We start from the raw sequence: 14,051 nt of genomic DNA, 5'->3' as shown, positions 1-14,051 counted from the left end.
TGCTGTTTTTGTTCTCAGGGAAGAATTTTCCAAGGCTGCCCTCAGAATTCTGTTGCTGGCTGTGTGGTTTACACTGCATGTCATGGGCAGGCAAGCCTCTTTAGTTTTTTAGTCCGAATCTGAAACTCTTCAAAAAGGACAGTGAAAGCTCCATGCTGGGGTTTTGAGCTGTTTCAGAATGAAGATTCTTTGAAATGGAGGCTTACCTCCATAGTAGGACTTTTTCTGTTTCTATTTTTCCCCTTTCTCAAAAAGCCCAAGAGAAAGAGGCTCATCTGTTTCTGAGATCCTCCCTCTCTCTGGTACTTAATTGATTGCCTTCTCCGCTCATCTTCTCCACAGCAGCTGCATTTGACTAGGAATATTTGTCTCTCCTCCTCCTCTTCCCATCAGTTCCTGCTGCTAAGAGATACCTTGATTAACTTCACCCAAGAGAGTCTACTCTAGCATCAGGGCAACTAGGGAAAAAGTTGATCTTTCCATGGAGGAGCCTGGGTTATGATGCTGTTCACCTCGCTAAAAGGACCCCCCCCCCCCCCCAAATGATTGTGTTTGAATTTCTTGGTGGCCAACACTCATACAGAAAGGAGCATGTTTTGAAAACAAACCAGTTTTTATTGCTCCATAAGCGTTTGAGCCTGCATCATCAGATAAAGCAGGAAATCTGGTAGTCTCCTCCTTTGACACTCCAGTGGACATGGCTACCACTCCAGGCCTTCAACAGTTGATTAAAGTGGCAAGTATAGAAAAACTGGACAATCAAGGAAGAGAGAGAGAGTCTCAACCCAGTTTTAAGATTGGATAAACCAAAATCTGCCTCTCTCAATTTTAGGTCAGTGTGTCTTGAGAGCTTTTTGATTTAGAAGTACATGAGATTGTGCTATCTTTTGTTTTTGACTTTTAGAACAAGTTGGAAAAGGCAGCAGTTTTAGCCACTTGCTTTCCAGACCCCACAAGTTATCTCAAGGGACAAACACTCCTTTCTCTCCATCTAAACTAATGGATAAACATGCAGTTGGAATTCAAGAAACACAGTTGAACCCTCAAAACAGTCACATGTGGTGGGGGGGGGGGGTAAGAGGGGAAAGGAAGGTTTAACTCTTCTCCCCTACACTGTTTTCTGAATTAATAAGAATAATATTTGATATATATACTTCAGGGCAACTTAATGCCCACTCAAGAGTGGCTTACAAAGTGTGTTATTATTATCCTCACGACAATCACCTTGTGAGGTGGGTGGGGCTGTGAGAGCTCTGAGAGAGCTGTGACTGACCCAAGGTTACCCAGGTGGCTTCTAGTGGGGGATCAAACCCAGTTCTCCAGATTAGAGCCCTGCTGCTCTTAACCACTACCCCAAATTAGAAATTCCTCCCCTCCCCGCCTTCAGATGGTATCTGAAGAAGTGAACTGTGACTCATGAAAACTCATACCCTACCACAAATGTTGTTAGTCTTATAGGTGCTACTGGATGTCTGCTCTTTTCTGCTGCTACAGACTAACATGGCTACCCATCTTCATCCATCTCCCCTCACCCTGGCTGCTTTAAGCCCCAGATAGAGAGGCAGCTTCAATTTGGGGGAAAGTACTGAGGGCTGAATGTGCCTCCTTCCTCAGTGTCGTGTTCCAGATTTGGGGGGCCCTGCAGCTGCTTTTAGGACCAGCAGTTCCATTTTGGGGAATTATGGCATCACATGTAGGTTGGCCCTTAGCTCTAAGTTTCCAGCCCTGAGTTAAATGCAACAAGTAATGTTCTGTATTTGGGAATCCGTGGCACTAAAGCTCTCAGTTTTTAATAAAATTCTTAAGCTCAGCACTTTAGCCATTGAAATGTTGACGATTTTAAAGATGTGTGTTAAATTAAAGCAGAAGCCTATTTAGGGAGGGGGAGGTTTCAGGTTTTATTTTTGCTCCAGCAAAGAAACCCCTGTGAAAAGCCCCCACGTTCCCAAAGCAAAGGGATAAAAACTGCTCTCAAGCACAATAGCGAGAGCCGTGGCGCCTCATTCTGCCAGCTAATCCTTTTGAATAATAGGCTTGGAACTGCTGTATGAAACTATTTTGCTAAAGTTGGAGGAGGATTCCACATCCCAATTAAAGGATTAGAACAGAAAGCCATTGCATTACTCTTATGTATTTGAATATAGGACCTTGGGTGGGGCCGAGAGAGAAATCAGTGTTCATTCTAATGCTGTGTTATACCAGCATTATCTTGGCCCAAGGGCTGGCTTTTGCAGAGGAAATCTTTTGTTCTATATTGTGCATTGTGATGCTCTGTAAGTGTGTTTTCCAGCTTATCCCTCAGCATGTGCAGTGTGCTCTGCTGCTGGAAGGTAAGTTTTAGGCGGCCAGTTATAGTTTTCATACATGTACTCAGAAGGTTGAAGGAACCAACAGACTGTCTACTTCATCTCTAGGTTGCCGGCAGGGCTATCTACCCTTCACCCACCTCACCCCACTGTATCTGTGCACCATGTCTCACAAGCAGACAACAGCAGTGCCACATAGATTGCCTGAAGTCAGCTCATCTATTAAAACCCAACCACACATTGCAGGATTAAAGCGGGATGGGGGGAATAGTGTTTGACAATCTAAATTGGAGAAGATTTCCAACACAGTGAATGGCCATGCCTTAAGCATGAGCCAAGTCTTTCTGACCAAATGCATTTTTATTGGTTCCTGTTTATGCTGCTTGCTGTCTTCTCTTCATGTCAGTCTTTGGTGCCTGGCTTGTACCTGCTCAGCTATTGCCTCGAACAGTGGAAACAAAGCAGAAAAGGAAACAAAAATGATGCAATGGGCAATTTTTTAAAAATCATGTTTCACTCAAAGATCACTATATGTTTTGCCACTGCTTCATCAAGGAATCTGTAAGGCACCTGTCACTTAGAACATTCCCATTGTAGTAAACCACATGGCCACTGGCCAGATGCCCCTTTTTGTCTGCTTTGATTCTGCATTGATGAGGCCCTGTTTTTTGCACTCAGGCTGTGGAAACCCATCTGGCTTCATCCTTGTACTGACATTTCAGTCCACTAATTCTTAATTGTGTATTGGTTTTCTCCCTATTTGTGGCTCCATCTACACATTACGAAGTGCTCGTGTTTGTTGGGGAGCAACAAGAAGACTTTGTATCACATGTGTCCTTGGAGGCCTGTACCTTCCTGATACACACTGGCTGTTTTTTGTTTGTGACCACAGCACACAGGGAGAAGCCGCTTTAGCCTTACCACTACCACACTGTATTCACATTCACAAACTGCCCTACGGAGCCTCTGTTGCTTCTATGGTGAAACTAACGGGTAGCCACATATGAACTGCGCCTGGCAAATTCCTCTTCGAGGGCCAAAAGACTTTTATATTTTTTGTTTCTAAACCAAGACTGCCTCTGACAGTAAATAGCTTCCTTCAGCCCTGTGGTGGTGTTCTTGGTTTGTTTTCTCTTTTCCTTGGCATGTATCTAGTCCCTGACCTTACTGGCGAAAGCAACTGAAACATTTGTTCTGCTTTCTGTATAGAGTCTTTGGAAGAGCTCAGATGTACTCAAAACTGAAAGCAAACTCTCTTTGTCTAAAAAAAAGTTTCTTTTTTTGTGTGTTGCAGAAAAAACAGCTGATGATGATGTGCAGAAGTCTGATATCTCTTCCAGCAGCCAAGGAGTGATCGAAAAGGAATCCCTGGGGCCTCTCCTTCTGGAGGTACGTGCAGAGGAGGCAGCTGCTCCACATAGTCTGGAGGGCTGCACTTTTCTGTATTTGTAATGTTGCAACCTTTTAAATATCCGGAAGGATTTTTTTCTTTTAAGATTAGCTGGGGAGAAGAAATCAAGATACCTGAAAGAGGTCATCGTGGAGGTCATTGTCTTTGTAAAATTAAGAAAATAGGTTAGGAAAAAACTTTTAGGCAAATTAATTCAATATGCCTAATTGTGTATTAAATCTTGAGACAATTTCTGTGACATACTGCCTTTAATGCAGTTGTTCTGTAGTTCCTGTTTGTAAATCCCAACTTTGATTTTAAAAATGGCTGGCCAGGAGGATGCCAGGTGTTTTGTTGTTGTTGTTGTTGTTTTAAAAGGAGCTAGGAAATTACAGACCCGTTAACATATGTCCCAGGTATATTTGGCCAAAGCATTAATAAAAATAGAATTATTCATCATATGGAAGATAATGCCATGGAACCATAGCAGAGGGTAATATGGAACTCAGCTTTGCCTCTTGCTTTCTCTAGTATTCTTACATTGACAGGCTCACACCCTGGTTCCAAACACTCAGTCATCAAGATTGGACTCTACTTTGCACCCATAAGCTTACCTTGAAAGGTCATAAAAACGACATGTTTTTGCAACTCTTGAGTTGCAGCATGGTAGGTTAGTCACATTTCAAGCAGCAGGGCTGATAAACTTAAAGCTGATATGGTGATGACAATGGACTACAGTTTTACCTACTGGAGAACAATGAATATGATGTTTCTGGATTGAAGCATGGGCAAATAGAACGGGGTGCATAGAATCTGGAGGATTTGATGGAGTACATGACAAACTCATAGAGAAATAGGACTTGTTGGCATCCACCTGAAACCTTTCAGGACACACACAGGAAAAGAGAACACTACACTACTGGCTGGTATTAACTAGACACACTTTGGTACTTTGCACACTATGGTACTTTGCACAGGACATAACCCTGTTTCTGTCCAGAGAGTACTTTTATTGCAAGCCTGTCTGAAAAGAATATTCCAGTTGAAGAAAATGCCTTTGCTTCTTAGCTTCCTCTCTGCACTGTAGATACAGGTAGACCCTCTCCATTTGTGGATTCATGACTAGAGATGGGCACGAACAGAAAAAAACCCGAACATGATGTTCGTTGTTCATTGCCATCCACGAACAGGGACTCATGAACAACCACAAACATGGCCGTGTTCACGAACATGTTCATGGTTGGCTGTTCTTGGGTCCAGCAGGCTCTCCTCAACCCATCATCCAAGTCAAGATCCCTACTGCACCACTTCCAGAAACCTGACCTGAGCAGGCACCAGGAAAGGTACCAATAATAAATAATAGCTTGGCCCCAGTGCCTGACAGCAGCCCTGGAACTTGAAGGGGTAGACCCCTACCACACCACTCCCAGAAACCTTACCTGAGCAGGCAGCAGGAAAGGTACCAATAATAAATAATAGCTTGGCCCAAAGCCTGGCAGCAGCCCTGGAACTTGAAGGGGTAGATCCCTATCCCACCACACACAAAGAAAATTCAAGCTCCAATGCACTCTCTCTATCAAAATACCAGCAGCAACTCTCCCTCTTCACTGTCTGCAAACTAAGCCAGAGCTGGGAGCCCCCCTCCCCCCTACTCTTTGCTCCCTTGTAACAAATTTGGAACTTGAAAGGAAGACCTGCCTATCAAGCTAAATTGGGCTTAGATTGGGGTTTCCAGGGCAACAGCAGGAGTTCATACAGAGTTCAGACAATCCCTGCCTAAGTTGCCATGGGAATTGATTGCAGGTGCCAGACTGTCTGGCTTGACAAACAGCAACGAACAAGGCTTGCAATGACCACCTGTTTGTTTAGAATGGGGCCTCACGAACAGCTTGTTCGCGAACAGCAGATTGAGCTGTTCGTGGCTTTTTTTTGTTCGTATTGCTGTTCATGCCCATCTGTATTCATGACTCGCAGTTTCACTTATTTGCGATCCATGGCTCAGCCATGTGATGCAGCAAGAACATGACTCCGCTGCAGGTTGGGAGAGGAAGAGCAGGAACAAGCACACTGGCCCTGCACTCTGCCTCTGCAGGATCACCGGTTACATGGAACAGGGTTTACGCAGGGAGGAAGTATGCGCACACTGGGTGAGTTTCACAGCACCTATCTTGCCTGCTGGGCAGCACCCATTTGCAGCCTTGTGAATTGTCCAGGCAGGTGGACAATGCTATATGACTCACTTGACTGCCGCCAAGCTGGATGTCTTTTATGACCTTTCTGGGCCTCCCTTTGTGGGAGTGGAGCCTTTTCCTGGCCATTTTGACCTCCTACTCCACCTCTGAAGGCAACTGACCCTCTATCTCCAGTATTCACAGGTTTCACCATTTGTGGTGATCCTAGGAACAGAACTCGTACAAATGACAAGGGTCTAGTGTATTAATATTTCTTTGCCTCCTTCTGCTCTTTCCTGTCCCTGCCTCTTGGCAAGTTGCGCACCTCATCCTCTCCAGTGCTCAGTGCTTCGGTGCACTGGCAGTTTTAAAGACCTGCATTATTGCCCTCCCATTATAAAAAGATGTGGATATTGGTAGGTGTAGCAGACATCAAGAAACTAAGTTTTACTCCGTGGAGTCATCTCATCGTTGTTTCCTGGAAAAGCTCTGGGGCTCATTATCTTGTTGTTTCTGTGCTCCATGAACCCTGCTTGCCTGCCTGTCTTTTCAGAACCAGTTCTCTTTCTTTTATTACTCTCCAATTTAAAATACTCTGGAGAGAGACAGGGTCCCTGCTCCTAATTTCCGGAAAGAGATTATTCAGTACCAGTCGCATGCTGGTTAGGCATCAGGCTGCCTGTGTTAAATGGAACTGTGATTGATTTACACCCAATACTGTTGGTTAACTGCTGATTCACTATGTTCCCTTTGCCCACTTCATTTCCTGCCTGACTTATTCATGCTGCTGTTTTCTAAATACTTTAAAACACACGGCATTGGCTTTTCATCTCAGGGCTGAAATATTTGCTGAAACAGGCAGAAAGTTAAGAGGAAATAGTTTTCAGCTCACAGGAACCTGCGTGACTGTACTCAGCAAACCCATCTTTCCATGAGGGGGTGTGGTAAAGAAGCTTCTAGTTGCTTAGCAACAGGCAGCAGCTGTGACTAAGGGATATTGCAGGCCATGGGCCAGTGGTGGTGGTGATGCGAGCTGGGGGGGAGTGTTGGGGTTGGGTTTAATTTGAAATTGCTTCCTGTTTCCAGCAGCTAATGCAAAATGGGGAAAACACAATTTCCAGAAAACGTATTCAATGAAAAATAGTGTGAAGTCAAGTAAATCATGTCTGCCTGCTTAGCAAGGCAATCAGTTACACAAGAGAGGGGAACTAAGGCCGGCATGGGGAATGTTGCCAGTTATGCGCATGAGGCTGGCTGTGCCTAGGAATATATAATCTCAAATTATGAGACCCGGAGGGACGGGGCTTCGTCAGTCCCTCTGCACTCAGGCAAGATTTAAGCATCCATGGACCATAAATGAGGAAGCTCTCTCTAGCCTGCTTAGGTGAATATACAGTGATCAACTGTATCCACTTCCCTGTCGGCTGAATGGATATTGTTTGCCATACCAGTTTTCTCTGTTTCCAATTGTTTCAGATCTTTGATCCAAATCCAGAGGTGTCCTATGTTAATTTGTTATGCAAGATGCTTTTTGGGTTGGTTTTTTTTCCTTGGAGACCAAAATATTTTTGGTGCCTCTGTTCCAATCTTCCTTCCTATTCAAAATTGAATTTTTATTGACGTATACAAATTTATATCATATACTTCAGGAAAAACGCTCCATTAAACGCTGGTGTGAAGCAGAACATTTTAGCTGGGCTTCTAAACTAGCATGGAGAAATGTTTGAGGAATAGAGATGTCTCTCTTTTTTAAAATGCAAGCTGAGGCGCTACAAAAGGTATCAAAGTCTGGGCTTGAAATCCAAGACACACAGTTCCAAATGAATCCAAAGACAGTATCATTCCTTTTGGACCACCCCACCTTCTCCTGGATCATGGTTCCCAATCCCAGCAGCAATTTTCCTCATTTATGCTGGATTTTCTTAGTGTTGTAAGAAAGCATGGCACAGCCAACATGATCCGTGGAGACTGATAGAGGTAGAGTGGAAATAGCAGAAGGAGGGGCCAGAGGCACAGCAAGGAAGTTGGGTAGGCACCACAAGCCTGGTAACCTTCAGGCCACCAAATGTATCCACAGCTTTATATTTTTAAGTTAAAATGATTAAGAGCACAATCTCTAAATTGTGTGTGTGTTGGGGAGAATAAGGCCATCCTAGAAAAAAGGATCCCACTGATCATACAATTTTCTGTTGAAGCCATTGTGAGCCAATACATCTCTCTGCTGGACCTGTTGGATGTTTAAAGTTGATTTACCCAATGACTTTCTTTTTTCTGTGTGGGGCTGTCCTGGTGATATCACTACTCTGCTGTTAGTTTCAGCATGATGATTGTGTTGTGGGGTTCTGATGTAACTCACAATCCCTTTTGTCTTGGTCCTTGAGCTGAAGGACATTCCACTGCTGCTGCTGCTGGCCTCATCTTGGGGAAGGATATGGGTCTGCTTTTCAATACCGGAAAAGTCCCCAAGATTTGCACTGCATCACACAGTGCTGGTTTTGATGACATTTCTTGTTCTGGGCCCTGCAGGCACTGGATGGCTTCTTCTTTGTTGTGAATCGTGAAGGACGGATAGTGTTTGTGTCCGAGAATGTGACCAGCTACTTGGGTTACAATCAAGAAGAGCTCATGAACACAAGTGTCTACAGCATCTTGCATGTGGGAGACCATGCAGAATTTGTCAAGAACCTGCTGCCCAAGTCCCTAGGTAAGGAGCTTGACTTTCTTGCACTCTTTACCACCAAAAATGCCACAGAATCAATTAAACAGCATGTCAGATAAAGGTAAAATCCAGATTATCATTGTATTTTAACAGAGTCACTATTTAGGAAAGTTAATTAAATTTAGTCTTGTACATTGGTTGGAAGCTATTCCTGCCACTCTCTCGCGTACAAGTGGGTTACCTTGTATGTCTGTGATTACAGATATGTATGCTGTCTCTGATGATTTTAGTTTGTTTTCACTGTTAATGGTTTGTTTGGTTTTTATTATGTGCTACATTTTGTAAACTTCCCTGGCCATTATATGGGTAGCAATATGTTAACTTTACAACATTTAAAATGATTTCTCCTAATAAGAACAAGCATTGGAAGTCCTCAGACTTTCCTACCACCCCCTTTCCCTGTCACATATGGCTCAGATAGTGGAAGACTTCCTTGTATACAGCAAGCCCTAGTTTGTTAAGTCTGAACCGGAAATTTTGGCTTTTCTTTCTTACAAATCAGGATTATTCCGTGGCTTTGAATTCTGGATTGTAGGAAGAACCAACCCTTGTTTGGGTTCAGACATTACTACAAATAGTGGGTTTCCAGTATCCAAGATGCTCGTAATGGGAAGAGAGGGGAAGGAACATAAATGCACAGACCTTAGAACTTTCAAGGCTTGTTCTGTTAACAAACAATAGTTTATCATTGTGTCGGAACACAGCCAATAAATAATAATGCTTTCAAATAGTTTCTGCAAGAGCAAGTCTGGTTACTCAGTGACATCCTAAATGGCTCCCAGGATCTGGTGCTAGATTAAGTGTCACTGAACTGTTCATGAACGATGAGGTCATCACTATCAAACTAAGCATATATATGGAGTGGCAGATTGCTCTGATGTGTTTATTTAATTTCAGGAAGCAGAATCTCTCAAAAACGTGAACTTCCTTTAAAAGGAACCTGAAAAGTGTAATTAAAGGGGTAGTTTTCACATGGGAGCAATACATTGGGATTCCCCAAAGGACAATAGGAAGGCTCAAAGGGGTTGCGTAATCTGGTTTGTGAAGAAAGACTACAGAAATTGGGCAGGGAGAGTAGTTTAGGGGGAAAAGAATGATCAGAGTGAGCAAGACATAACAGATGTTTATAAAATTATAAACTGTCTGGAAAGAAGGAAATTGTGTTCTAACACAAACTTCTGGGCCTACATCACACTGCGTGTGTCAGTGTTTCATCCAGCTCTGGTTCCTCGAGCTTTACCTTAGTTGCTTTAGCACTACTCAGCAGGCGCAGGAGTTGAAGAGGTGCAAAATGCACTTGAGAGCACCAGTGGGTGGGTTCAAGAGATCAGGAGTCGGCTCTATTTTGCAAGCAGATCCAATTTAATCCTGTCGGCGACTTGCTTGCTGCCATTCAAAATGCATGTCATTTAATCTGCATTTAAGCTCATTTTTTGGATAATATGCTTACTCAGGAGCATCATAATGTAATTCCCAGTAAGAATCTCAGTTGACTACTCAGCCAGAAAACCCCAACAGATGTAAAAGCTTTGCTTTCCCCACTGTGAAGGCAGATAGGCTAAAAATGTGAACTCTGTACTGAGGGCTAAACTGAACACTGAGGCCATAGGCACAAAAGGAGGCTCTCTGGTCGGTCTCCGACTGTAGTGGTGTGCTGAGCGCATGGCTGGTTTCAGTCAAGGGGATTGTCGCTGCCCTTAGATCAATGCTTTGTTCAGGTCCAGTCTGAGGCCTGTCAGCCTTATTGGTGTTTAATCGACTCAGTAATGAGGCTCTTCTTGCTTAACACAACTCTGCTTATTAAAGTTACAGACTGTTAGCAAAAGTCTTTTTTGTTGACAAGCCACTGATCCAGTGAGCTCTCCCGAGTGGTTAACAGCAACTTTGGTCAATCAACAGAGTCTGCTTAAAGCTGCAAAGGTAGACATTATGTAGAAGGAACAACAGTAAGCATTTTTATAGAACAGGTGGAGACCTGTGATAATTTGCAGTGAGTAGAGGGCTGGTGGGAGATGGAAGACAATGAGTTTCCATTCCTCATTTCCATTCACCATGCAGAGACTCAGAGAATGTCTTTAAAGAGAGTGGTGAGTGAGAGCAAAGGGAGAAATGGGAAGTCCCTTTCCTCTCGCTACAGAAGCCCATCTTCCACAATAATCATGTATTCATATCACAATATGTATGCACCTGTTGCATGCACATAGTCAGATGTACACACCCAGAGGTGTTCACAAACATACATGTATACCAGTCAGTGGACCATGCACACAACTCCTAGCCAGTCATACCTTCATGCGGGCTTGCACATAGGCCAGATCTAGTCAGGGCTGTGAGTTATACATGGTGGACAGAAGGATGAAGAGAGTCCCTCGTGTAGGAGAGCAGGAATATCCCCACAGGACTGGAATGCAGGAAGGATGATTAATCAGATGTGATGGTTGGAATTGGTCAGGAGCAGAAGGCAAGGTAGCAAGACGAAAAGCTTGTAGGATGGCACCCTGGAAGCTTACCTCTGTGTGTGTGTGTGTGTGTGTGTGTGTGTGTGTGTGAGAGAGAGAGAGAGAGAGAGAGAGAGAGAGAGAGAGAGGAATCTTAGCAATAATAACTTCTTTTGCAGGAACATTCAGCTGGACAGGATCTCAGCAGCACACAACCATGAATGCTGCTGTTTTCAAAATCATTTCCGTTAAGCCAGGGGCAGCCCTTGAGTATACACTACCTTTACATTGATTTGAGCATGGCATGTATCAAATGAGCTCCATTGAATATGAAATCGACTTAAGCTAATTCAATATGAAGCAAGCTTAAATCAATATTTCACTTAATAAGGTCTTAAACTGATTTTACCTCACTGCACTGCATGTTTGTGTGTGGATGTAGGTTAACGCTTTGTAGTTGTACTTTTTAAAAAAAAATCTGGTTTTCCATAGAATGGTCTTAAAATCTACGTTTTGCTTAATATATAAGATCTGAACAAGGTTTTTTTCATGCTATTTTTTAATAATGAAGCAAAAAAAATCTTGAATATGGCCTTTTCTAACTCTGTGACTCTTACTACCAAGGGAAATGATCACATTTGAAAAATCGCCATCCCCTAAGGATGGAGGGCAATTGGGGAGGGGGCATAGCTGAATGATACAGCATTCAAATGGTCCAGGTTCAGTTCCTTGTCTTGCAGTGTTGAAAAGAATTTTACATTGCAGGGTTTCAAGGAGAGAAACTATACTCAGTAGTGGAACATATATGTGGTATACAAATGTTCCCAGTTCAATCCCCAGCACCTCTGGCTAAAAAGGGTACCATGTAGCTGATGAATGGCGTAGAAGGCAGTTTCACATGTTCATATGATCAAAATGCACTGCCCAAGTAATCTCCAGGGAAATTAATTGAGTGTGGCTCACTGCCCTGTCTTCTATCTATAAGAGAGCTCTGAGAGAGCTATGACTGACCCAAGGTCACCCAGCTGGCTTCAAGCGGAGGAGTGGGGAATCAAACCTAGTTCTCCAGATTAGAGTCCTGCTGTTCTTAACCACTACACCAAAGACCAAACTGGCTTATAGTCCCCAATTCAATCCCTTCTAATTAAGAGAATTGCATGTGGGAAGGCTATGAAAGACTTCTGTCCAAGATCTTGTAGACTGGCTACCAGTACACACTACTCTATTAGGTGTGCCAAGGCTCTGACATACTACAAGGTACCATTATAGAATCATAAGAGGTTTTTGGAGGTCATCTTGATTCTGCATCACAAACAAAATATGGATAACTCTGATCTTCTTTGTATCCATTTCTGCAAAGCTTTTAATAGTATTCCTCCTTCTTCTCTTACTTTCTTCCACCACCTCCCTTGACAGTAAATGGAGTTCCTTGGCCCCAAGAATCCACCAGACGCAACAGCCATACCTTCAACTGCAGAATGCTGATCCGTCCTCCAGATGAGCCAGGTGCGGAGAACCAGGAGGCCCGACAACGTTACGAGGTCATGCAGTGCTTCACGGTGTCTCAGCCAAAATTGATCAAGGAAGAAGGTGAAGGTAGGATAGAGGATTACTTCTTCTGATGTTTGCTTGTGCTGTGTTGCATTTATTGAGGGAGGAGGGGAATATTTGCAGATTGTCCTCGATTGTCCTCTTGCAGTACATTTCTTGCAACGGGACTGCAGCTCTGTAAGAACTCAATTTCTCCCTGTGGCATTTTCTGCTACCTGGATTCATGTTACCTGCAGTTCAACATCTTGCTTGCAAGCTGCAGTGTAGGTTCCTGGGAGGTACCTTTTGATGCTGGTCCCTGTGGGGATTGTTTTTGGTGTGTGCTTTAGTCACCCGGTTCTCTATACATGGCGGTCTTGCTTGCTTGAGTGTATGATATAACACTAATCTACCATCCATTTATACTTTGCAGTCTTCCTAGATAACTTGCCTGCATTCTGTTCAATTTTATATGCCACATTCCTCTTTGGATAGTGGGTGTCTTCTGTCTTGAGATGAATCTTCCATTAACAGCACCACCACCACCACCCCTTCCCAGAGAGCAAACTGAGGACTGATTCACACAAAATAAAGACCTTGTGGCTGCCATGGGTCCAATTCTGATTGGGACCTCAATGTGCATTGAGAAGGGGCTTGATCTACACCATTTTCCTGACCTGAAAGCAGTCATGGGGAGCTGCTATTTGATTCATTAGGAAACTTGCATGTAACGTACATGTTACATGTAACATCTTATTTGTTAGCTTCTCAGTGAAGCAGGGCCATTTCATGAAAATGACAAAGAGGAGACCGAAAACCCTTCCTCCATGTGTACTGTGGTCCTGACCAGAACTGGGGACCTTGTGTACCTGGGAAGGACAGAATTTGCAGCACTAGTGTGATCCAGTGTCCTCATGGTGGTGGCCTGTAAAGGCTTTGTGTTGTGTAAACTGGCTCTAAACTAGCAAAGGGAGGAGAAAACTATCGGGCCTCCATACAAGAGTTTGTCTGTCCTCTTGATTTGTGATGAAGTGAAAAGTGTGGGGACTTCGCACTGACAACAGACAGGATTATGTGACTTCGGAGGGGTAATCACCCTTGGAGAGGCATGAACTGTCCTTCCTTTGCTGCCCCTGAGTTGCGTGCACTTAGCTTGCTTGGGTCCATCTGTTCCAGAGAAGAAGTGAATGACAAGTGAGGAGGTAGGCACAGTCCTCACAGGAGGAGTAACAGCAGGGATGTCTTTGTGGCAGTCTGTTGTTCCTTAAGAGGCAGCACTTGAAGTGGAAATAAGGTCAGGATGCTAGAAGGCAAATTGCAGAGGCAACACCTTCATTTTGCTAGTTGTGAGGGTAAGGATGTGTTGCATTTCACTTCATGACACACCCCTCTGAAACACACCTCTGGCAAGATTCTCTGTTTGTTTCTCTAGCAACAACCTAAAAATACCAAAGTCCTTTGAATTATAGTGCAAAAAAGAGTTGTCTGCAGAGACAG

The 14,051-nt window shown here is 43.7% G+C and overlaps 1 protein-coding gene across 6 annotated transcripts in view; it reads left to right on the top strand.

The window, feature by feature from the left end:
* The window catches only part of NCOA1 (nuclear receptor coactivator 1), a 364,761-nt gene that overhangs the window by 299,665 nt on the left and 51,045 nt on the right, over positions 1–14,051 (top strand). For all 6 annotated transcript variants that reach the window (XM_054988465.1, XM_054988472.1, XM_054988447.1 and 3 more), the window contains 3 exons: positions 3,601–3,695; positions 8,394–8,571; positions 12,441–12,620. In XM_054988465.1, coding sequence (XP_054844440.1) covers positions 3,601–3,695; positions 8,394–8,571; positions 12,441–12,620 — 453 coding nt within the window. The remainder of the gene's footprint in view (positions 1–3,600; positions 3,696–8,393; positions 8,572–12,440; positions 12,621–14,051) is intronic.

The sequence above is a fragment of the Eublepharis macularius genome, chromosome 1, assembly GCF_028583425.1.
Source record: "Eublepharis macularius isolate TG4126 chromosome 1, MPM_Emac_v1.0, whole genome shotgun sequence".
NCBI lineage: Eukaryota > Metazoa > Chordata > Lepidosauria > Squamata > Eublepharidae > Eublepharis > Eublepharis macularius.
The sequence above is the reverse complement of the archived record's forward strand: the minus strand, read 5'-3'. Positions and strand labels throughout refer to the sequence as shown.